Source organism: Gymnoscopelus microlampas, assembly GCF_963454915.1.
Source record: "Gymnoscopelus microlampas genome assembly, chromosome: 10".
Lineage (NCBI taxonomy): Eukaryota > Metazoa > Chordata > Actinopteri > Myctophiformes > Myctophidae > Gymnoscopelus > Gymnoscopelus microlampas.
Genome location: NC_139947.1, coordinates 41,699,969 through 41,725,820, shown reverse-complemented (window position 1 = coordinate 41,725,820; position 25,852 = coordinate 41,699,969). Strand labels below are relative to the sequence as shown.

General features: G+C 39.8%; 1 protein-coding gene across 3 annotated transcripts; it reads left to right on the top strand.

The window, feature by feature from the left end:
* The first annotated feature begins 490 nt into the window (after positions 1-490).
* dgkaa (diacylglycerol kinase, alpha a) lies at positions 491-24,535 on the top strand. Of its 3 annotated transcripts, XM_084070237.1 has the most exons (25): positions 491-679; positions 1,706-1,747; positions 9,323-9,421; positions 10,287-10,363; positions 11,793-11,922; positions 12,097-12,171; positions 12,288-12,337; positions 12,535-12,609; positions 13,794-13,910; positions 16,450-16,567; positions 16,996-17,084; positions 17,638-17,757; positions 17,947-18,045; positions 19,103-19,189; positions 19,387-19,460; positions 19,666-19,740; positions 19,890-19,975; positions 20,139-20,228; positions 20,601-20,770; positions 20,857-20,921; positions 21,164-21,254; positions 21,421-21,607; positions 21,893-22,010; positions 22,594-22,654; positions 23,313-24,535. In XM_084070237.1, exons 3-25 carry the CDS (start codon positions 9,343-9,345, stop codon positions 23,391-23,393), a joined length of 2,214 nt encoding a protein of 737 aa, XP_083926363.1. In that variant the 5' UTR covers positions 491-679; positions 1,706-1,747; positions 9,323-9,342; the 3' UTR covers positions 23,394-24,535. The 3 variants fall into 3 exon arrangements, with proteins under 3 accessions (XP_083926363.1, XP_083926364.1, XP_083926362.1); XM_084070238.1 differs by lacking the exon at positions 1,706-1,747 and having other exon boundaries at positions 12,100-12,171; XM_084070236.1 differs by lacking the exon at positions 1,706-1,747 and having other exon boundaries at positions 492-679.
* Positions 24,536-25,852: the final 1,317 nt, after the last annotated feature.

Here is a 25,852-nt window from a genome sequence, read left to right as displayed (position 1 = left end):
ATCTCAGAGACAATTATTGTACTTTCACTCCACTACAATTATTTTAAAACTTTAGTTACTACTTTGTAGATTTTTATTATTATTACAAAACATGCATTAACCCTTATATACTATTCACAACAATTTCACAACAATGCATTGTGAGCTTTTAGATCTGCTATTTGCAAAAGATTTGTATACATATTGAACTTGTAAAATGGGACACCCTGCATAATGAGTACTTATACTTTTGGTACATTTTAATACCAATACTTTTGTACTTTTACTCCAAGTACATTCTGAATACCAGACTTTTACTTGGAACGGAGTATTTCTACATTGTGGTATTGATACTTACATTTACTCAAGTAAAAAAAAATGTGAGTACTTCTTCCACCACCACTGTATATGAGGAACATTTCATACTCTCTCTCTTTCTCTCTTTCTCTCTCTCTCTTTCTCTCTCTCTCAGTCGGGCGTGGGAGGCATAATAACTCTATGGTGGCTGGTGGGAGGGCGTCAGTCTTTCCCTCATTTGTCACATTGTGCTGTAGCCTTCCGTCCGTCGACTCTTAGCGGCGCCCCATTCAACTCATCGGTCGGACTGACTCGCACTCGGGAAATATAGGGCTTATTATGTGGATATTCACCTACAGATTGCCAACTTAAAGTCTACAGCGGGGGGTCGACGCAGAGAAAGGTAACTGAACCTCAACATACCGCCCCGGTCGTAGCACTGATTGAAGTTCAGTGCAGCTTTGAATAGTTGATATATAAATAAATGTGAATGCTGTTATTAGACTGTTCTTTGCACTGCTGTCAAGTTTCGCATCTGGCATCCTCAGCAGACATGTCTTTTTCAGCTTGTAACTACAGTGCACGTTTGTTGTAGCTGACATTTGACTAAGAATGGTACGGATACACCTTGGTCATTCCAAGTATTCGGTACCATTTGTGTCCCCGTGACATGATACAGCATGTCTTCTGTAGCCTAATAAGCAAAAACAGAATTCCAAAAAGCTTGTCTTACACTGTTAAAGCATCTCTTAGAACACAATGATATGGATACATTAGCATGGCTGAAGGGACATCTGATCTATTTGAAAATGTGAATATTACAATAATTGAAACACACCGAAAACACTTTTTAATAGATATACATTTGTCCTGCAACAGGGGGGACATTTGTCCCACTTCATGTGTGATTAATTTGGTCATAATGATTAGGGAATAATGAATTAAGTTGGACAAATATGTTTTTATGAATTTCAGAATTTCAGAAACAATGTTAAAATCCCATAGATTTTTATTTTGTTTTGAAGAAAGTTACTAGGCTGAACTGGCACAGAATAGCAGGAATGACCCACCTGCCTTAATAGAATAATTCAGCTGATCTCCAAAAAGATCAATGCTTCTTCATGTTATTCATAGTTGAATTTACAGTTTCATATAATACATTAGCGTCCTATTGGAGGTTTTACTAGTGATAGACAGACCTTCATCAGCTGCTTTTGCAGTGTGCCATTTGGTTTCCATAAAGCTACTTAAGTTACCTATAATTGGAATGCATCCATCATTCTATGCTATTTAAGGAATTCTGGAAGTCATATAATAGACTCAGGAATATTTGGAGCTACTGTATAGGCCTAGAGTTTTGCATTATTTTGGGGAGTAAAGTGTAAGATATCTGGGTGCAAGGGAGTCCACTATTACTTTTTCTATACAGGTAAATGGATTCTGCCAGCAAAGATAGCCTATTGATGATAAGGTACCAATCCGTAAAAAACAAACAAAAAACAAGCATATTTTTATTTATTTATCTATCTATCTATCTATCTATCTATCTATCTCTCACGCACGCACGCACGCACGCACGCACGCACGCACGCACGCACGCACACACACACACACACACACACACACACACACACACACTATATAGCCTACAGATGGGTGACAAATTGAAGGAAAAAACAAAAAAGTGCATTAGTAAGGTTTTTGGCCACCACAAGTCACGAACAGCTTAAAGCTTTGGCACAGATTGTACAAGTCTCTGGAATTCTACTGGAGGGATGGAAAACCGTTCGACAAAAAAATATTCCCTCATTCGCCGTTTTCATGATGGTTGTGGAGAGCAGGTTAAACTCTCCCCTGGGTGTCCAATTGGGTTGAGATCTGATGAGCATAGCATTCACATCATTTTCATACTCATGAACCCGTTTAGTGACCTCTCGTGACCTGTGGATGGGGGCATTATCATTCTGGAAGAGACCACTCCCATCAGAATATAAATATGTCATCAAAAGGTGATCTGGGTTGATCACAGAGTAAGAGCTCATCTTACTACCACATAAATTAAGCTATACCTTCTCACAGCCGACCCACAATCACTTATTTAAGTTGACAATTATTTGTCACACAAATAATTGCGATTAACGATTTAATTGTGCTTTTGGTATTTAACATTGGATGTGAATACAATTTTGATTTCTGTTTGGTTTTTAGGCTTCATAATCACAAATTGCACAGGGCAGATATGACAAATAACTTAAATAGGCTTTACAAAGAAATTACTGACACATTTAATCATTTTATACTTTCAAAAACATGTAAAGAATTGTGGAAATAGCGGATCTACAAGCTTACAACATGTTACGAAGTGACGTGTTGTAAGCTTGTAGATTTGCTATTTCTGCTATTTTCTGAAGATTTTTCAAAATATTTCAACATGGAAACAATTATGCAACGATTATGCAAAATAATTGTGATTATCTCAAATAATTGAGATTTGGCGATGATGTAATAATTGTGACAGTCCTACCTCAAACTAAATATTGATAAAAGTATACAGGCTGCCTGGTGCAGAACAAGAAGACACTGTCAATAAATAATAAAGTATACAGACGTATACACCCTATCCTATACAATCATCCTGCCTGATGCAGAACAAGAAAGAGTAGCAAGCTACGCCTAGTTATGACATCAGACAACAAGACAATAGAGTGGATGTTACAATAGTCACACAATTGTACACAATAGTCACTACTTGCTACTGAGTCGTTATACATTCTCTTAGCAGGAACCACAAAGGACTGACAAAGTCCCTCTTACCTCATTTTGGGGTAAAGTAATATGTACTTCCTTAGTCTACTTTGTATTCATTTGCAGTTACCCTTCCCCAGGACAAGTGGACCCAAACCATGCCTGGAAAATACCCCCACAGCATAACAGAGCCACCAAACCCCCTCACTGCCAGCCAGGGTCAAGCATTCAGGCTTGCACCGTTCTCTTGGTGAATGCCACATATACACTCACCAATTTGTGGAGAATATAATGCAGGATGACTCATCTGACTATATCACTTTTTCCACATCTCTGTAGACCAGTGCCTACGATTCTTGCACCGCTGAACTCTCAAATGTGCATTTGTCTTTATAAAGAGGGTTATAGGTGCTGAAAATATGGGCGATGGACTGTTCTGACTGACACAGTCTGATCATGTCTTGCATTGACATTCTCTGTCGCCTGAGAAGTTGGTCTTCTGTTTTTTCTTACATATCGCACTAATGCACAAGCATCACAGTCTTTGAATGTGTGCTTTCTGACCCTATTTGCTGATGTCTTTCCCATAGATTGAAATGCAAATATGACTTTGGTCACTGGTCCTACTAGCCAGTTGAGCGGTTTGTGACTGAAGATCCTGCCATCAGTGGCTAAAAAATGAACCCTCCATAGCTGAATGGTTAGAGAAAAACAGAAGGTTTCAGGTTTGATTCCTGGCCGTGGAAATGTTTTGAGGTGTCCCTGAGCAAGACGCTTAACTGCTCCCCTCCTTTGCTCAAGTATGACAACTTGGGCAATAATCAGCTGGGTGAAACTGAAAACTGTATTTTCCCAGTGGGATCAAATAGGTCTAATTATTATTATTATTCATTAACAAAGAGATGTTCATTTGTTTACACCCGGTGGGTGGAAGTTAAGCTGTGATGAATATTGTTACTACCTTATTGTTATTGTATACCCAAAGCTCTCCATTCAGCATCATTTGACCACATTCACGTGATTGTCAACGATTGTGTTTACTGTTTAAAAAATACAGGGAAATCTGGAAGCAGGTCAAAACTGGGGAATCTAAGTGGTATCATCTGTCTGTCCATTACCGGCTTCAGGAAAGGTTTTAGTCAAGGGAGCAATAATGTAGTAAATTGACACAATGTTAATATTTATATTAGATACTAAAGGCCACAAATGAACTAGAATGAGGTCATAGTGTACTGAAGGATAAGTGATTCATAGTTTTAAGTATGTTGGTTTATAACATGGATAAAATGAACAGGTTTTGTAAACAATTTGCAATTACTCCACAGTTCCAACACAGTATTAAACTTCTGTTTTCTATATTACTAACTATGTTGTTAGACTCTGTGACTGATTCAAGATTTACTTCAGCAACATACTTGGACTGATCTCATTGTACAAGTATGTTGCTGAAGTACAAGTACAAGATAGATACAAAACACATCAACGTTACCTTCCTTACTCTAAAATAATAACACAAATCACAATGAAATGGAATACTAGGCCGAGTGATCATTTTAATGTTGTTGTTGTTTTTATTCAGGTGTGCAGTAACATTTTCATTTTACATACAGACTGGCAAACGGGTAAGACTACTTGTGCCCTCACAAGTCTAGGCGGGTTTGAGTTTTTTCTGCTTTGAGTGAAGTTGTACAAGGCTGCCTCCAAACAAAGCCTATTACATAAGTTATATTCAAGTCAGAACTTAGAATGATGGGCAGTACACACTTTGATGCCAGAGAGAAAGCAGGCCTCGCCTACATTTTCCCAGAATGGTATGATTCAGGCTGTGGTGAATGTTCTCTTAGTTCTCCTATTTGAATCGTGACAGTTATTTTCATTTATTTTTAGCTCTAGAGTCTCCAAGCATGTTGTACTACAAAACATGTACAACAACCTACTCAGATCTCTAAGATTACCCTGGGATGTCAAAACAGTAGGGGAGTGGACTAGCTCTAGTGGTAGGTAGACAAAGAAGTTGTTTATTTTCTGTTCAGTTAAGTGGAATCTTACTGCTGGTTTGGAACATACAGTAAAGCTTGACCTGAGAAATGACCCCTTAAGCATACATTCCATTTATAGTAAGGGAGTATTCCCTTGTTCATGTAATGAGTCACAGTAGCATCTGCTTGTAGAATGCAATTTAGACGCTGCCTCTGGTTTTAGAAGGCCAAACGTGGGTTGTGGCGTGGGTGGTGAGGTGGAGGGAAGACTCAGAGACGGCCAGGGCTCCCCCTTGTCTGGGTTGGCCTCCCTCCCTCTACATGTGTTAGTCACCCATGGCATGGCTCTGACAGAGAGCAGCTGATGAGGGAAACACTTTCCATAGCAACGGAGTATGTTCCTCCTTTACCCTCTTCTAACCTCAAGTAATCTGCAAAGAATTCAGTGAAAATGATTGTTGTGATGTCAGTAGGAAAACCAACCTTAGACATCCGTCGTGAGTTGCGTCACTGTACAGAGAACCCGACCCAGGCTTTCCAACCACAACCCGCTCCCTCAGTGTTACAAAATGAACGGCAGATTTCCTTGACACAAGGCGTGGGTGTTATGACAGCTTGCACAAACATGAGCTCGCGTGGAAAAAGGTCATCCCCAACCCTACCTTAAAACTAATCTTGTGTACATTGGTCAGTGATTTGGAAGGATGATGTTTAGCACTAATTATTAAATGCAACCCCCTTTTAACTACAGTTTGAAAGCTGTTATCAGGACTGATACAAAGGTTTTTGCTCCTTGTGTGGCTAGAATTGAAATACATTGTCATAATAAACTCGAAACAGAGGTTTATCTGAGTGTAGTTATTGCCAATTAGAGCTGAGTTGTTCTTTGTTTAAGTAGTGACCTAGTGCAGTGATCCTCAAAGTCCGGACTCCGAACCGGGTACCGAACCACAACTATCTCCAAATTCTAGCAAAATATACTTTTTACTATTTACTATTTGTTGCATATTATCTGCGAGATTTTACCAAGTCAAAATTCTCTGACTCCACTGCATGCAGTGCTTTGAATGCGTCAGCTCCATTGTCTGTTTTCATTATTGTAAAGGATAAAGGGTTAGGGTTAGTTTAAAAAAATATGATTTCCGATGTTTCCTATGTAGTTATTATGCACTCTTGTTAATACTTTCCATAGGTTAAATATTTATACATTTCACAGATAGGCCTTAACCACTTTTTCCCCTGCATTTCTTTTTCAAAGATGCTTAAAGTAGCATATCTACAAGCTCACAACATATCATATCACAATGCTTGTAGATTAGTTATTTTGCACAGCACTGTTATACGACGAAATGGTGCATTAATTTACGAAAAAAGAAAAACGAGAATCAAGGTTTCTGCCTGACATCAACGATATGAGGTTCTGCATTAGGCATGCCGTTTAATTACCAAATCGCTTTCTTTGGGTATACTTATGGCCTGTCATAACCTTACTGTAAGCATGGCCCATACGAGGTCCCATGTTACAGATACGGCTGGACAATATGGACAAAATCAAATACCATCATATGTTTGACCAAATACATATAATATTGATATTGTGATGGTGTTGTGGGGGTGACAATGGTGCTTTCACAAAATATTTCACATCAGTAATGCCTATAGGCCACTTAGTTATTATAATAATTAAGTGGCCTATAGGCATATATATAATACATTAGTTAATATAATAACTAATTTATTATATTACAACTAAATTATTATAACTAAGTGTCGAAAGGCAAAGAATAGAGTAGCTAGAACAGTCAGGTAAGTTCAGAAATCAACATCACTTTACTGTAAACATTTATTATTACAACTGCAGTGAACGTCACTTGCCACAGTCGTTGTCCTGACTGGTAATGATTTCCACTCTGCATGTGAACATTGTGCATGCAAATAATTATCTAATCAGGAAGTTAGGAGTCAGATTACTCAGATAGGCTTGAAATCTTGTTGTACCAGACAGTGATGATGGTACTCAGCCGGCCATCAGGGAAAACAGACTTAGATCACACTGCTTTGAAGGGCATAAAAATATCAATGTAAACTGATTTTTATCGTCAGGTTTGTTTACACATAAAAGAGACTCAGTCAGTATGTATTTTGTTTGAAAAGAACACCTGTATCTTATGGTCATTTATAGTACATGTGTTATGGTTGGGGTCAAGACTTAAGAAAATATTCAATATTAATATTAAATTAATTAATTTTACAGTTAGTATGGAAGTAAGTCATAGCAGATTCCTGTGTGTGAGGAAGTGAGGAAATTGTCTTCTAGTTTTATTCTCACTTCGCTTTCTGTTCAGATTTCTCCAACCCCGATTGGCTGCATAAACAAAACTGCCAGGCAACACTCTGCTAACCTTTCAAAGGAATTAAGTGGAGGCAGCATGACCCTTTCAGAACCAAAGAGAGCAAGTGGTTCCATGTCACATGGACAGAGTGGGTGTTATTTTTGATTATTTATTTCATTTAGTTTCTCTGTTCAGCCCTGGCTGCTGTGACATACTGTACACTCTCTGGAGCCTGTATTTATTTATTTATTTTTGGAACACAAGTCTATGGGATTTTTCATGACCCAGGAGATGTGTTTTTGTTTTTTTCAAGCCTTTAATTGATAGTGGAGACAGATAGGAAATGCCAGGAGTGAGAGAAGGGGAAGGACATACAGCAATGGTTGGACTCGAACCCAGGTCGGCTGCCCAAGGGCTGAGTCTAATGGCATGTGCTATATTGATGCGCGTGTCGACCCCTAACCCACGGGGTCCTGCGTGTGGGGCTGGGGCAGTCAAGAAATGTTCAATTAATTGGCCGGGCGGGCGGGTCAAACAATATATAATGACCCCAAGAGCCAAATCAGCCAAGTCAGGACTTGAATATTCTATTGTTATTCTACTGCTAGATGTTTCTGATCTGGTGTAGCGGCATGTCCGCAGACTCAGATGGAGCCCCGCAGCTGAGACTGTTTAATTTTCCAACGGACCTCAGGGAATCGCTGAAGGGCTAACTACAGTATCAAAGCCTCTGTGAACAAATACGAATGATACATTTGTATCAAAGCTATCGTTTAGGACATTAACAAAGTAAATGATGTTGTACATAGATAAGGGAGTTAGTGCATTTACTCCAACGTCAGTGTCCAGGTGCAGGACAAACAGAGGATCAACATGAATAAAATAATAAAGTCAAACAAAAAAATGCTGTACATAAGTAAACATAGCCTTGGGAACCAACGGTTGCCGAGCCTTGTGGCCCATAGTTCAGGAGCCTATCTCCAGTTTCTGTTGCGTGAGGCAGCTGTATTGTACAAGTAAAATACACCCCCTGAACATGACGTTAGTATGTCGCAGGGACAACCCCTGATGCTAAGTATCAAGCAGGGAGGCATTAGGTACCATTTTTATAGTCTTTGGTATGACTCTGTGCAGATTGAACCCAGACATCCCAGTCTCAAGGCAAACACTCCAACCATATGAGGCCACTGAAATGAGATGTTGTACATAACAAGTTTTTGTGCCAGACTCAGATGTTTTGTTTCATTCATTCATTCCAAACGTCATAAATCCCACCCTTTTTGAGCCAAATTTGGGTTAACGTTCCTTTTGATTCTGGGTGCAAGGCATCTCCAGAGACTAAGTAACTTGGATATGTTTAGACTGACATCATTTTTAACAGAACGTTGCATTGGCCCCCGGGTATGAGGGGCCAATTAGATGACAGTAATGACAATAAATGTGAAATGCTACATTCACTAGAGTCAGGGCATCACACTCGGTTTGTTACCATGAATATAAATGTAATACTGAAATGCTTACCATAATCGCCAGTCCACATCCATCCAAACATACAAAACAGATTTGAACATACATGAAGTAGAGATTAAATAAGATTAGATCAAAATAAATAACATATTCAATAGAGACACATACATGTTTTCAGCACCATAACAGATGATTATTACATTATAATACAATATATGTGCTTACTAGACAAAGTAAAAGAAGAGACAACATACATGTACTGTACATGTTTCTTAGATTATGGCACAGCATTACATATTGTGCACAGAATTCTGACTTTCTCTCCCCCTCTCGCTCTGCCCCCTCGTCCCCCACCCCTCCTCGCTCTATGTACGTTGTCGGTAAGGTGCGCGGTGTAAGCTGGTATGTGCTTTTACTTGCAGCCATGCTTTTGTGTTTCATACAGCGGCAGACTAATCCGCCCCCTTTCTTCCTTTCTCTCCATCTACTGTGTCTTGCACTGGTTCTGCCGCTTGTGCACAGTTAGTGCAGAAGCAGCTACCATGTCCACCACCCCCACAGACCCAGAGGTGAAGGAGCTTAACCCTGTCGACTTTATCCAGCTTCAGCAGTACATTGAATGTAAGTACAGCCTGGCAGCCAGGCGGGAAGGCAGCTTCCCCAGCGCTTAACCACTTAAACCCTCTAGTCTAGTGAAACGTACCTGAGTTACAGGTACTTGCTTTTTTTCCCAGTCTACACCAAATCTCTTTGAGAGATTTGGCTCTTTGGGAAAAGAGCCAAATGAGCTCACAAGTGAGCTTGTAGATCTGCACATTTTGGCGAATGTTCCTCCCAGAATAGGCATGCTGGTGTTCAAGTGGTTAACCCCCTCCCTCCCCTTCCACTTCCACCCACACACCCACACACGCACACGCACACGCACACGCACACGCACACGCACACGCACACGCACGCACACAACACACACACACACACACACACACACACACACACACACACACACACACACACACACACACACACACACACACACACACACACACACACACACACACACACACACACACACACACACACACACACACACACACACACAATTTACACTCACTTTAGCTTGCTCATATCTAGAAGAGGCAGCTGTTGCTCATGTTTGGTGTTTTGCAAGCCAAGCATCCCCTCAGTGTTTGTGTCGTTAGGCCTACATTCATTGTGTGCATGCATGTGTGTAAAGTACTTGCATGCTCATAAAACAACAAAATAAATGCAAAAAAATATGGAATTATCTATACAATTTTCTTGTGTGTGTGTGTGTGTGTGTGTGTGTGTGTGTGTGTGTGTGTGTGTGTGTGTGTGTGTGTGTGTGTGTGTGTGTGTGTGTGTGTGTGTGTGTGTGTGTGTGTGTGTGTGTGTGTGTGTGTGTTGTGTACAGAACCTTCAGGTACACCATTAGGTGTATATGTGACCTGTATGTATTTTTCCCCAGACTGCAGCCGGAAGGTTAAAGATGTGCTGAGTGAATTTGATGCAGATGGCAGTCTGGCCCAACACAGACACGGAGAGGTCAGGAGATATTAATATGTCCTGTGTTTCTCCACCACTGCACAACTCTGTGTAATTTAACTCTTAGTTTACACATGTAACATTTCGGTCCATTTGTGTACAGGGTCCATTTGTACACTCTCAGAGTTACAAATGGATAAAGTAACTGACTATTTTACTGTAACAATTGAAGTAGCTCTCCTTAGTATACTGTTGAGAGCAAAGAGCCTGTGTCTGACTGTGATGTTTTCTACAGTGTATTGCACAGTGAGTCACCAAGTAGATTTATTATTGAGACTAAGCTGTCTATGAGAAATGTCTGTAGTATATCCAACTGAGGTTGCAAATGCAAATTAGCCCTTTAGTTTTTGCCCACGCAGCAACACTCTCCTGAACTGCATGCTGGCTCCAACCACACAGAGTAAGCTCAAATGTGACTGAAAGACACAGCCTAGCCAATACAAACAACATTGCCAACTCCATTTGAGCAACAACAACAGTTCTCAGTGGTGCAAATTGTTATTTTGGACATAAACATGAATAAATATAAGTATAAGTCATATTGTTTTCATCTGGACATTAACAACCAAGTGTAGCCTAGTTATTTCCAACAGCTCAAACAAAGAATTATATAATACCAGAGAGGGTCGTGTAGGTGTAGTTCTATTTGATGCAGAAACACAACATAATTGCCTTGATGCAAGTGACACACACACCTCAGCCGTACTGAAAGTGAGTTTAAAAAAAGCCCTTGAATATGATGATGTTTACTGTGATTTTGGTAAGCTTACAAACACCATAGAGTAAAAACTCCTGTAACTTTAAGCGGCGAAAAAAAAAAGTTATTGTTATCGTTGATAATAAGAATCGTGATTCTTATTATTTCTTATTCTTATTATTATCAACAATCGTTTTTTTTCCAACACCCCTACTTGCGATGACATTATTTATGACTGGGTTAGCTTTGTAGGTTATCAATGAGGGTAATGGAATAGCAACAAGTCAACAAGAAGTGGGTTTGTGGTTCACTATTTATCCAGGGAGTACCGATTGCTCGATCCCTGGAGCTAATTATCAAATGCAAATAGCATGTCAGACTCAAATCTTTATGAAGATTTTTGCCGTTTGTTGCATATTACTTAATTGCCTGAATAGAAGGCCTACTTTGATTTAAAAGTTAGTGGGAGAAAATAAAAGCACCACTTATGAAGCGCGATGATGGTTGTTATTCGGACCACATAATTGCAGCGTCCCTGGCCCATTTCCGGCTTGAGACTTGTGTTGCCTGTCCTTACCCATCTCATCCCTCAATTTCCTGTCTCTTTACTATCCTAAGTAAACCAAAAACTGCATATAAAAGCCCCACTTATCATGTATACACTTGAAGTCAGAATCATGCATTAGCATTGTGAGTAACAGCACATTTCCCTTGTTCATCGATCAATTCCAGTGCATCAACGAGGAGGGGTTTGGTCTGTTCCTGAAGACCTATTTAGATGAAGGCTTCCCTGTGGATCTCTGCCAGAGGCTCTTCCGCTCCTTTCCCAACTCTGAGCATGAACAAGAAGAGGATACTGCCAGTGAGATTATGCCTCAAATACAGCCAGAACACTGTCTCTCCTCCTAGTCAGCATTTGAGTCTGTATCAAGTTACAACCTAGGTTTATTGGGCTTTTTATCAACTGAACATGTGTGTACACTGTACAGTACTGGGTGTGCAGGTATGGTAACTGGAGCATTCGTCTTCCTTGTAGAAGAGGTCTTCCTGAAGGACGTCTCGTGTTACTTCTCTCTTTTGGAGGACGGCCAGCCCAGAGACAAGCTAGAGTGTGAGTCCTGATTATATTGTTCTTTTCTCTCTCTGTCATGCTGCAGGCTTTTCCCCAAAGTAATTAGACTGATGACTTTGTCCAATACTTTCATTTCCATCTCTCCTCTTCCCCAGTTGCTTTCAAACTCTATGACAGAGATGGAAATGGAGTCCTTGACAGCTCTGTAAGTCACTGGAAATCTCTTTTTTTTGCATGCTGCTGGCAACACCAATAAAAAACAAAACAAAAACAACAACCATTGATCTTGCGGTGATTCACCCACAAGCTCAAATTCCAACTCAATGCTCCTTGATTGAAGTAGATTACATGTCGCCCACTATACAACTAAAAATAAGTATTTGTTGTGCTTCTGAACCATAGGAAGTGGACAGGATCATAGCTCAGATGATGCATGCTGCAGATTACCTTGGCTGGGATGTGTCAGAGCTCAGACCGGTAAGTCCCAGTAATATATATCCCTAAACGAAAGCTTGCTTTAAAGTTTTAAACAAATGAATGTCTGCACACTGCACAGGACCCTCAACTATATAAGGGATAGTGTGCAGTGAGACGTTTATAATCGTTGGTCCTGCCTCACCCTGTCAGGGTTTATGTAAGGGATAATGAGCAGATTACCTTATTAAGATATAAACCAAGACAGGGTGATGCGGGACCCCGATGTAAACCGGAGGGGTCTTGAATCACCCTGAAGGGGTTTATTTCTCAATAATGACCACCTCACTGTTCATAATTCTGCTTATTAAATGGCTACTTAATAAATCAATAAAAATACTTTATTGATTTAAAAAGGATTTACTTGCTTCCACTAAACAAAATAACTCATATGATTCTACAGTTGCCACAGGTGTTGTGAATGTGCTGATTTATTGAGCTCTGCGGTCTGCTATCAGGAAATTATAGACCACAGAATGCTGTGATTGACCTATCAGAATTGAGCGTTCAAGCAAACCATGTAATTAGTACAGTACAATGTACTGTGTACAATGTATTCTGAAGTACAACATATTCTGAATAGCCAAAGTATAAAAAAGGGTATAAGTGGTTAACCACATAAACCCGATCGTCCCTATTCTGGGGTGAGCTCTGAAAATAGCCAATCTACAAGCTCATAATGCGTCGCGTTGCAGCTATTTTCAGCAAAGATGTTTGGTGTAAAGGGAAAAAAAAAATAGGGGGTCTAGTATAGACCCCTCGGGGACTTCGGTCAACAAAGTATGTAAATAGGATTTAAGTAGTTAAACTGTTCCTCATTTTGCTTTTTTTCCCACACACTTACAGCTCTTAAAAACCTTTTAGATTGGTATTGCAGATATTCATCATTCATCATCGCTCATTCCCTAGTAAAGTTACAATCAGCAATTCATCTTATTGCCTACAACAGTGGTGCTCAAAGTGGGGTCTTGGGACCCCCAGCGGTCCTTGAGGGGGTTCCAAGGGGTCCCCAGACACCACTTTGAGAACCACTGTTGTAGGCAATAAGATGAATCGCAACTAACAACTAGTAAATGAGTGATGAATGATGAACATCTGCTGCAATACCAATCTAAAAGGTTTTTAGGAGCTGTAACTGCGTGTGTGTGTGTTAATTGTATGCCAACAACCCACTGCCATACCATCAGGTGCTGAAGGACATGATGACAGCAATCGACGCTGACAGCAGCGGCACAGTATCTCTGGAAGAGTGGGTGGAAGGAGGCATGAACAATGTTCCCTTACTGGTCTTACTGGGACTAAAGGTACATTAAAGTATCATGTAGTCTCATGTCTCATTATCTCCACCAGGCCAATAGGCAGGGAAGTGGAGATTATGTTGTTGCCCCTGTCTGTGTGTGTCTGTCTGTCCGCACACTTGTGTGTGTATAGCTAATATCGGACACCACTGGACTGACTCTGGGTTCCCAGATGACCTGAGAAGTGTGTATGGTTCATGATGTAGCACAAGATCAGAAATGTGTTTTGTCCCTAAACCATTCAATGCTTTATAAAACAGTAGTATTTTTAAATCAAGTATTACAGTAACTACACCAGGATTTCTGGCCTGTTTTGTGTTTTTTAACCAATTGAAGCTGAGCACTGACTTTAATCGTTCTTCCTTGGCTCCAAAAACAATTACTTCAGTTTTGTCTTTGTTTAACTGAAGATAATTCTAGCACATCCAATCGATGCTAGAATTCGGTTATGAGCCGGGCAACAGACAGGAGACCCCTGCCAGATCAGTGGCAGCGTTTTCGATGCTAAGGAACTAATGAACTAACTGGTAGCCAGGCAGGCCAGCCTGTGCCTGAGCAGCTGCCTGATTGTCTTCATAGGAAAAAGTGCCCTTTTATGTCCACCTATTTTCCTCTCAGTCATACATCTCTTGCGGGACCACAGTTGCTCTCTGCCATGCTCTCATGCAATACAAAGGCTAGCCTAGGACATTTTTATTTCCCCCACCTGATAGGTCTGTTTTTTAGCAAGAAACAGGGGAACTGTGTGCTCAACTCAAAAGTATTCAGAGTAGGATGGGTGCTGACCCAAAAGGCAGTAAAATAGCAAATGAAGTCATCTGCACTCGCAAATAAATATGTAAGACTTTTAATAATGCACAGCAGCAGATGGAAATAGCCCTAGGCCTTCCTCAGCTTTTCTGAGACGTGTGGGTGTGAAGTCTGGTTTTAGGACATGGCGAGGACATCTCATGCATGTCAAACAGTCAAACCTACATGTGTGAAATTGTTCTGTGGATAGACTTTTTAATGGGTTAATCCACTTCTTTTTTTTCTATCTATTAATCCTTATCATCCATATATATTTTACTAATATATACTATCTAATCAGCATATACACTTTCATGGATCTTGTCTAGATTGGTTAGCTTCTCTGGTTTCTAAATTTGCTACTGTCCTCCATGAATAGGCTATTTCTGGGGAGAGGGGGGTACATTTGGCCACCTGCCCTCCCAAAAGCCTGTGCACGGCCCTACTGGGAGCCAGGCCATGTAATCTACAATACAGTGCATGCAGTTACTTACTTAATCCTCTTCGTCCCAAGTGGGACATAAGACTTCGACGATCTGCCTCCATCGGGACCTGTCTTGTGCTCCATGTTGTAGCCATTGTAGATGGCAGAGTTTGATTTCCGACTCAACACTGGAGCACCTGGTCACCCTGTGCAGCTCTTTATTTGAGACCTTCTCAGGCCAGAAGATGATGATGTGGCAGATTTTACGGAGGCATCCATTGTGGAAGGCATTGATCTTTTTTTCATATCAAGTGTTGTCACTTGCCAGCATTCCGAGCCCTACATCAGCACTGATTTTACAATACTGTTGTGCATGCAGTTAGTTCATGTTAGTTAAATACATTTAATTATTGAATTAAATGTATTTTCTTATATATAGTATTTGGAGAGGGTTTTGGCCCAAAATAGGGTCAAAACACAGTTTTGAATGATAGGTTTGTCCACTTGTTTCTAGGCCTTTAAACTCTTTCTGGTAGACTGATTGTCAACTATAAGGACAGACTATGAACTGAATTATGTGATTTTGTCTTCTGTCTGAAACAACCTGGGACCTGGGCATCATATATTCAGCCCTGTAACAGTTGCTGTGTTATGATTTGGGGCTCATGCTCCTTGCCTCATGTCATGACTGACACTTTGATGCATTGTGTTTCAAACTGGTGCTAGACAGGAAAATAAATAGGCGTGTCTCTGTAATAAGGATGAGAGCACAAGCTGGTATACCATTAGATCCAAAATAAGCGTATAATCTTGTGCTAGTATTTGAGATTAGCCAGGGTGAATTTAAAAATGAATGCATGGTGGTGTTATAATGTATGATGATCTGTTTAGTTACATTTTCTCAGACGTGTCATTAAGCTAGGCGTAGTAGTGAGTGGGTGTCTGTGTAAATGCAGGCTGTGGTGACAGCGCGTATAATACAGTAGGTAATATGAAAGGCTTTGTGAAATGTAATGCAGTTAAGGTCTATGGTGAAAGTGAGATATGCTATAAATGTTCATGTTAAGTCCTTGTAACAGGCAAAGTTCAACACAGTGTGTGTGTGTGTGTGTGTGTGTGTGTGTGTGTGTGTGTGTGTGTGTGTGTGTGTGTGTGTGTGTGTGTGTGTGTGTGTGTGTGTGTGTGTGTGTGTTATACAGTATATCTATACACACAAGCACACACATACATATCACGTACGTATGTACATACGTATGTCCCATTCAAACCCAACCCAAACACCTTATATAATATAATAATAATGAAATACGTTACTTATCTCTTGGCTTACAGATGACTCAACAGGATGGTCAGCACCTCTGGAGGATGAAGCATTTCAACAAGCCAGTTTACTGCAACGTGTGCCACAGCATGCTCCTCGGACTGAGGAAACAGGGGCTGTGCTGCACATGTCAGTACCTAAACTGCACCAGCAGGGGGAGATTCTGTACTATCCTGTGTATTATTGAATTAACTAGAAACAACACTTTTCTAATGATGACATTTGATTGTAACATCAGCATCACAAAGGAACTGCATATATTCATTAGTACACTTTGAATGTATTCATTAATTAATTAATCCAATTTAACATCATGTTTAGTTACACAGTCAAATCTTGAGTGTTGGTTTATTCATTTGTAAGAGTGTATAATATATGTAACCAAATGGCCTATTTGGTTTCATTTGTACACTTTCATAGTTAAATATACACTCAGGAATTTACTGTGTATATTTACAGTTTATTTACTTTACTTACTTACTGTATACTTTATTTCTATATAAGGCCAGTGCACCAAGTCAAGTTCTGATGTGATTCTGATGTGTTTCCTTATTCAGGTTGCAAATACACAGTCCATGGACGCTGTGCCAACAGCAACCCTGCCCCCTGTACCAGGACCTATGTCAAGTCAAGGAAAGAAACAGGGGTACGATGGATTGCTCTGTCAATATTTACAGTCAACTCAATAGACCTTTTCCAGGGAAACCATATAGACATGAAATAGCAGCATAAACACCAATGATACTAATTAACCCTCTGGCGTCTGGCATTTTGTTTTAAAATACAAAATGACTATCCTTCTTTGTCAGGGCTGGTATGGCCGACTTTAAGGGATTGGCTCAGTCCCATTTATTGTAGTAGAGCCTTTCCAGTGAAAAGCATGAACAATAGCAGCACTCTGACACCTTTTGACCTGAATCAGAGACCTGAATGGAATGGAATCTTAATTAGTATAATTGTTAACACCTGTGTTTACCCTATTATTTCATGTCAAATTGGCTACTGAAGGACGAACATGATTTTTCCCCTTCCTAGAGTCAAAAAGTACAGTATTTTTCTTTGAAATGTAGTGGAGTGAAAGTAATACTGTAAGTATCCAAAATACAAATACTCACAGTAAATAAAGTACAGATACTCAGAAAATATGCTTGTACTCAAGTAAATGTACTTACCGAGTTACTGTCCACCACTGCTTTCAGATTGCAGCACATGACTGGGTGAGTGGGAACTGTGACTCTGGGAAATGTGATAAGTGCCAGAAGAAGATTAAGAGCTACCAGGGCTTAACGGGCAAGCACTGCGTCTGGTGCCACACCATGGTGAGCATGAATCATCGTGCTTGGCAGAATGTTCCCGTTCTGACATTTATGACCATTTTATTTTTGTCTAGTTGACATTTTTAATTATTTTGAAGCCTTGAGAGGGAGTTTTGAGTTTCCCGGATATGACATTATTTTCCCTCCGTTGTCAGTCCCTCTGAATGTAATGTAATATTGTTGCTGTTCCAGCGCCATGATGAGTGTGCAAACCTGGAACCATCACAGTGTACCTGTGGACTTCTCAGAGACCACATCCTGCCCCCCTGGGCAATATACCCCGTTGTCAAGGTAGAGAGTCACAACCTGGAAGCAGTACACAGTATGTCTACAGCAGCACCAGAACATACACAGCAAAATCCTCAGTGTTCATTTTATAGACGGAACCAAATGGACCATTTATACACTCGGCAGAGTGAAATGAACACTAAGGATATGTGTAAAATAAGACTTAAGTTGCATGCAAAGACAAATACAATACCAAATCCAACCCGTCTTAACTTAAGACTTTTTGGATTTGGTATTGTATTTGTCTTTGCATGCCATTTTAATCTTTTTCGCTTTCATTTGGCACCCTCCACTGCTTTTGTATTAGGTTTTAAATTAAATGTCCCCATAGGAATCAATAGAGTAATGTTAAGTAAGATAGACTGTGGGGGGTGGGGGTTCCCTATGGGTTTCTCCATACATATTGTGCAATTATGCACTCGACATCTCTCTGATTGGCATTTTGTAAACATTGAGATGAGAAATGTCAGATGTATTTCAGTGGTACTGTCATCGGTACCACAAGGAAACGTTGCAATTTGAAGTTAGGTGGTTAGTTATCTCTCTCAACTACAGATAACATGACAATGGTCCAGGAGTATAAAGAAGCTTACCAGCTGTTTGAACATTTCAATATGCACCCAGTCTCACTCTGAGAGAAACAGAGGAGGGTGTTGAAAACTTTGATGAGTGAATAAATGAAACCATTACCATTTGGTAAAAACATTTTACATCATCAGAGTTCAATTTACACTATCTTAGACTGGGATCAAATAGCTTTGCAGGTTGCTGATCCGGTCTAGATCTAGAGCGGATACGGAAACGGAGCATGCATGTATAGTGTACTGTATGTGCAAATGACCAGATACAGCAGGCAGGCTCTAGACCGGATCACACTGGTTAATTCGGAATAGTACGCTGCAACCACCTAGCAATGCCCTAACAACCGCCTAGCACTACCAAGCAACCACCTATTACACCCTTAAATGCAATAGCAGGAACTGCCAACAGCACCACAGCACATACCATTTGTGATTTTTTGCTTCCTGACTTCTAAAAGGGTCTGTTTGTTTCCCTGAAGGAGAGACAAAACAACCTGAAGAATGGATGCTCCAGTTCAGCAGAGGACAGTGACGTAAACACCACCCCTGATGGACAAGTACTTCAGGTACTGTGCTGTTCTGTCCATCAAAGGCCTTATTGGAGGGCATATTTCTACCAATCACGACATTCTATACAACGCAGAATGGACATAGGTTTACATTGGACCTGCATTCCCAATGTAAACCTATGTCCATTTTTATGTGGTATTCGATCTGTTGGATAAGTGTACTAATATAGTAATATTCATCTATTGCTCAACAGATTAATCCCGTCCCAAACACTCATCCACTTCTAGTATTTGTGAACCCTAAAAGTGGTGGCAAACAGGGAGAAAGGTGAGCCAAAAGAGGAATGTATGTACACACACACGCACGCACGCACGCACGCACGCACGCACGCACGCACGCACGCACGCACGCACGCACGCACGCACACACACACACACACACACACACACACACACACACACACACACACACACACACACACACACACACACATATATATGTTTATATATATGCCTTGTTTTTTGTATTTCAGAGTGCTGCGTAAATTTCAGTATTTGCTGAATCCACGGCAGGTGTACAACCTCTCAAATGGTGGCCCTGCACCAGGGTAAGACAGTGTACTGTAGCAGCGCTGTGGTTACTGATCAAGCTGTTGATCAGTAACCACTGCCATTTGTAATTCCTTTTTTAAAAGAACAGTTTATCAGTCTATTTTAGACTTTTTTTTTATTTTAACACCCAAAACCTTTCTTTCAGTCTGAGTTTCTTCAGAAATATGCAGGATTACAGGATCTTGGTCTGTGGGGGAGATGGTACAGTGGGCTGGATTCTTGATGCAATAGGTAAGAAGAATGGATTACAGGTAACAAAACACAGATTAGTCCCCATGAAATAACAGCTCATTTATTGTGCTCACCACAAATATGGTATTTTCAAGTGAAATGGCATCCCGGTTTTTAGCATGAAAATCATTTATGTTAACAACTTCTCTCTTCTTTATATCAGACAAAGCCAATCTTCTGGTGCGGCCACCTGTAGCTGTGCTGCCTCTAGGCACAGGAAATGATCTGGCACGATGTCTGCGATGGGGAGGAGGTGAGAATACAGCAGCAGTTGTGGTGGTATTCTTTTCCTTATTTCTGCACGATGACAAAAAAAAAACTCTGTAAAACAGCAATAACAACAGATCACTTTCCGGCACCTGTTCTGATCCTGTGTCACAATGGCACATTGTAGCTGTGTCTGGTATGGCCATTATGGTATTGTTGTGTGACTGAATGACTTAATAATGAACCAGAACATAGAGAAAGATGACCTGGCTTGGTTGGAACCGCTTGGATCTTTGTGGGTCTCGCTAAAGCAAGCACACTAATTCCTACCAACACGGTGAGCCCACACTGTTTCTTCAGGAACAGTACTTTCTAGTTGTAACTCACGTTTGTGTTCTTTGGTTTTTCTGCTGTGTAGGATATGATGGTGTGGATTTGAGTCGAATCCTTAAAGATCTAGAAGGTAGCACCCAAGTGCTTATGGACCGCTGGAGTGTGCAGGTCAACATAGATGAGAACCATGAAGGAACAGAGAAGGGTGACCCTGTACCGTATGAAATCATCAATAACTACTTTTCTATTGGAGTGGTGAGTTCAAATGACCCAGACTAAATAAATTAAGCAAAACAAAACACACTCTTCAATCTTATGTGTATATTTCTATGCATTGACAGGATGCCTCCATTGCACATCGGTTTCATACAATGAGGGAGAAACATCCACAAAAATTTAATACTAGGTACGTCCCCTGGATTGTGGAATCTAATAGCTATATAGAGCACTGTTGTCTCTCAGGATCTCATTGATGTTCATGATATTTCTGATTTGTTGAACATTTTCTTTTTATTTGAGTTTGACCTGTGCCTGTATTTTGTGAACACAAAACCACCAAGTCTGCTTTAGGGACTTGTAATCACCAGCCCTCATTTTGGTTTTGATAAAATACCTCTAACACTCATATTACACTCTTTATGGCTCCAGAATGAAGAACAAGCTGTGGTATTTTGAATTTGCTACTTCAGAAACCATTTGGGCTTCCTGCAAGAAGCTGAACGAGTGTCTAACGATTGAGGTGAGAACTTAGGCTCAGAGTTCAAAGCAATGCAAGCATTCATTGTGCCCTCTGTCACTGAAAGAAAACGTTTCTGTTCTCTTTATACTCTTCAGTTACTCTCCTAACTTTGTAAAGTTAAAGTCCAACACCTGTATGATATTCTGCTGTGTTGCTGTGTGCACAGTGCTGTGGCAAACCACTGGATCTCAGCGGCCTCTCCCTAGAGGGGGTTGCTGTCCTGAACATTCCCAGCATGCATGGTGGCTCAAACCTGTGGGGTGAGACCAAGAAAGTGGACACTAAGAGCTCAATGAGTCAAGAAGAGGATGAGGTGATTGTGGAACGAGAGGTTCTGAAAGTTACCTCACAAGGTAGTGTGCTATAACTTGAACTATACTGGTGTAGTCCAGAAGAGGGCGCTTGTGAGATTACTGGAAATCTCTTGCTTCCGTTGGCCATTACACAAACCATACAGACCTAATATATCATAACAATGCAATAATGTTTAATGCAGTATACTGATTTTGTAAGCAACCAAAATATCTCAGGTTATATGTGATTTAATTGACATTTCCTCTGTGTTCAGATACTAAATGCAATGATTAGTCTGACATGGATTTCAGCATCTAAATATCTATATCTTCTTATATTTCCAGATGTCAGTGACCGTCGATTAGAGGTGGTTGGGCTTGAAGGAGCCATGGAAATGGGACAGATATATACAGGCCTCAAAAGTGCTGTGAGGCTGGCACAGACATCCCAGATCATCATTAAGTAAGATATGAGCACATGGACATGTCCAGGCTTGCCAGAGTGTCAATAGCTGGACCCTTAACCGTGTTCATTTACAATTGTAAATTGTTCACAGCTCAAAGGTGACTGTGAGCGTGAGCTAAAGATGACCCCTAGGTGTCACTTAACATAACAATAATCATGCAAAAAGGAATGCAGGATTTTGGTTTTCACATTTCAATTGCATAAGCGTGAAGTTAGTATAACAAAAGTCCATGGAACAGGAAAGCTTTTTGAAACTAAAGCTTACTCCATCATCATCATCATCATGTTATCTTGAAAAGCAATTATTGTCAGAGTATAAATTAGACTTAATAGTTGAAGCTAAAAAGGTGGTTCTCTTTGTAGCACCACATTGTATTTTTTTAAACAAAGAAGAAGGCTAGATGCTGAAATGCATCAGGGTCATTTTAATTTTGTTCTATATATAGAACTTATCAATGAACATACATTTTTAATTGAAGTAGTCAAGTGTGTCAGTTTCTCATTCCTTTAGGGAAATTAGTGTTTGATCCTCTTGTGTACTTTTAATGTTCCCTCTTTATTTTTTTTCTAACTTTATCAGGACAAATAAACCCTTACCAATGCAGATAGATGGAGAACCTTGGATGCAGCCTCCCTGCGAGGTGAGTACCGAGATAGCACAGGAACTTAAAACGTGGATGCTCAGTTTCAGATTTTTACTCCATCGTACAACAAAGTATATATCAGGCTTAAGACTAATTGTTGCATGATGGTGTTGCTCACAGAGATAATTGTGGGAATTGTGATGCATTGCATCACATTTCTCAATTAAAAATAAATTATTTTTGTCAAGCGACACTGCCATGTGACCAAGCAAAAATTATGCTTAAGGCACAGACCAGGTAGCCTGGCATTGGCCAGACTGATAACGTGGATTCACTCTCACGTTCCTCCCCGGTATAAGACTGGACTTCGGCCCATAGGAAGCGAGTATGAGAAATCTGAAAATGATCGGACCAATCAGTGACTGCGTTTCAACTGCTGTCCGTGCAACACTGAAAAGCATCAAAATAATTTTCTGATTTCTCATACTCGCTCCCTATGGGCCGAAGTCCAGACTGATACCGGGGAGGAACGTGAGAGTGAATCCACGTTATCAGTCTGGCCAATGCCAGGCTACAGACCAGGAATCAAATGCCAACATTTATGTTCAAGATTGTTGATCATATAAAGATCTCAGTCTAAATCTGTATTTTTACAGCAGTAGTTTGACTGGATAATGTGGTAATTGATTTGATATGTTTTATGTTCTCTCCTCAGATTCGTATCACGCACAAGAATCAAGCCAGCATGCTGATGGCTCCGCAGGCCAAACCGGGTGGCTTTTTCAACTACAAATAAAATGTTCTGCACTATGACAGTTACTTTACTTATTGTATATTTGCTAAAGGACTGAAATGTTTTTGTTTTGTACATTTTTGTTTGAATGTATATGTTTTAGGGGGGAAAATGCATTTCAGTATGGGAAAAGTATGGATAACTCCTTGAAGAGAACTACATACAGTATGTGTAACGCATCATTGAAGCATGATCTATTAATGAATATAATCATTTTTGTAAATTAAGGCATTTAGTAGTTATACTTATGTTTACAGTGGCAAACTTATTTTGACCAAATTTGCTTGATCAATGTTCACTGTTGCCTCCTGTTTGAATGCAAAGCCAACAACAACTACACTGCTACTATAGAACTGCCTGAAGTAGTCATTTATACTCGGTAGTAGTATGCCTTTAGTTGAAAATCTGTTATTTTGAGCAACTGACTCTGTTGTGCTATGGAGTATAAATTAAGCTTGTCAGCTGAATGAGCCTTTATGTTTTTATTGTTATGCCTTTGTCAGAAGGTGTGGGAGACGTTGTGCTGTAGATAGACGATGGAGCTTTACACTGGTGTAAAGTATTGCTTTTATGATGTGGATATTAAGTTTTTAAAATGCTGTGGAGTTCAAGAGGCCAGCTGTGCATTCTCGTTAATTTGAACCCTACAGCTATGGATGAACTTTGAGTTTGAATATTGAATTGTATTATAATTCTACTTTAAGAACATTAAAACTGTAGGCTGTTTCAGATTATTATATTTTATGTTTCTACGGCTTTGTTTTCATAAAATGCTTCAAAGTGTGTCAGGGGACATCAATATGATAATGAGTGGTGATTCATAGGCATCCTACCAGAGAACAATATTCTTTACCATATTATGGTAAAGATACAGTAGTAAGAAGACTACTGTTGGCCTTGTGCATGTGTGCTGAAAATTCTTGCCATTCTGACTATCCTGAAACATTTTATTTGGAAAACGGAGAAAAGCTCACTCTTAATTTAAGTCATAATCATTTGAAGTTGGAAATAATTGTCTTAAAGCAGTTTACACCTTTTCATTGTCCTTATTTATATGCTTTATCAGTCATATCATTTCAATAATCCTGAGAAATATGGTCATGTTCAATATTACACATTGTGAAAAAAATAAAATTAATAAACCAGGAACCACCAGGAATCTTTAGGTATTCTTTTCTCTTTTTTTTTGTTTTACCATCCATGCAAATGTAATTCATTTTTATCACAAGGGGGCGCCATTCACTAGGACAGTTATGGTGACAGATGGCTTCAACATTATGATATTAAAATATATACCGTTAGTGAATTTTATTTTACATTTCATACTTTTACGTTTTACCCCACTTTGAATTTGTGTTGTTGTGGCATCGCTAAGCTATATTAACACCGATAACTCTTAAATTATACATTTGGCTATATTCACCTAAATGTTGACTCTTCCACTTCCACGTGTTGTTAATACTTTGAAGACAAAATGTCCTCATAAATATTCATAATTGCAACCTCGGATGTAATATTTCCAGGCATATACCTTACTTACACAGGAAAATCCTCAGCGTTGTTAATGTATCCATAATAATGACCATGACTATGTTTGTGTACGCTTAAATTAAAGCTGCAATCCGGAACATGAGGTCTACCTATTTCATTAAATGTAATGCAGACCCAGACCCTGGTGTCGGGTATGAATGACCATGCTGTGGGTGTATGTCACCTACTGGTTGAATTACAAGTAAACACTGCCTGAAGCGCATAAGCGCAACATTAATGCATTTTGGAAGAGCGGAGAATTTTGGACAGTGGTTCTCAAAGTGAGAAGCATACATTTTGATGCCAATACTTTTATACTTTTACTCAAGTAAATTGTGGATTCCGGACTTTTACTTGTAACAGAGTATTTCTACATTGTATTGATACTTTTACTTAAGTAAAACATTTGAGTACTTTTTCCACCATTGGCTGATGCAACGCATTGTGGGCTCCTGTATTCCTGTAGATTTGCTATAAAAAAGTCTTGACAACTTCAAACATTTTGAATCGTTTTGAGCAATTTGAACAACACAAATCTTCTCTTAAGGGCCCCTGTCACATTTTTTTGTTCAGATAATGTTTGAGAATCACTACAATATTATACCGTATAAGTGCCGGATTCGGATTGCAGTTTTAAACGGATGCTAGTAAATCCGGGGGGATCTTTCAAATGTAAAAGTTTGAGAAAACCACTCAGATGTTGCCATGTCCGCTTATCATAAGCGACTTTGGGCTTCTTTTTCTGTAAAGTTGCTTGTTTTTTGGGCTTGTTTCTAAAGTGTAGTTGCTTATTATTCATTATTATTTAAACCAGTGGTGTGGTTATCAAATATTTTGATGTCATGGACCCCCAATTTATATGTATTTTCCCCTAAACCCCCATCTGAAAATGTTTTGTGCCAGGGAGGCCCATATCAGATTTGTGTTGTTTT

Bases quoted from the DNA above. Each gene is read 5' to 3' on its own strand.
- dgkaa (XM_084070237.1), top strand. From the start codon at position 9,343: ATGTCCACCACCCCCACAGACCCAGAGGTGAAGGAGCTTAACCCTGTC. The intron at 20,229-20,600 runs GTGAGAATACAG...TCTGCTGTGTAG, and splicing joins ATGTCTGCGATGGGGAGGAG to GATATGATGGTGTGGATTTG. The intron at 20,922-21,163 runs GTACGTCCCCTG...TTATGGCTCCAG, and splicing joins CCACAAAAATTTAATACTAG to AATGAAGAACAAGCTGTGGT.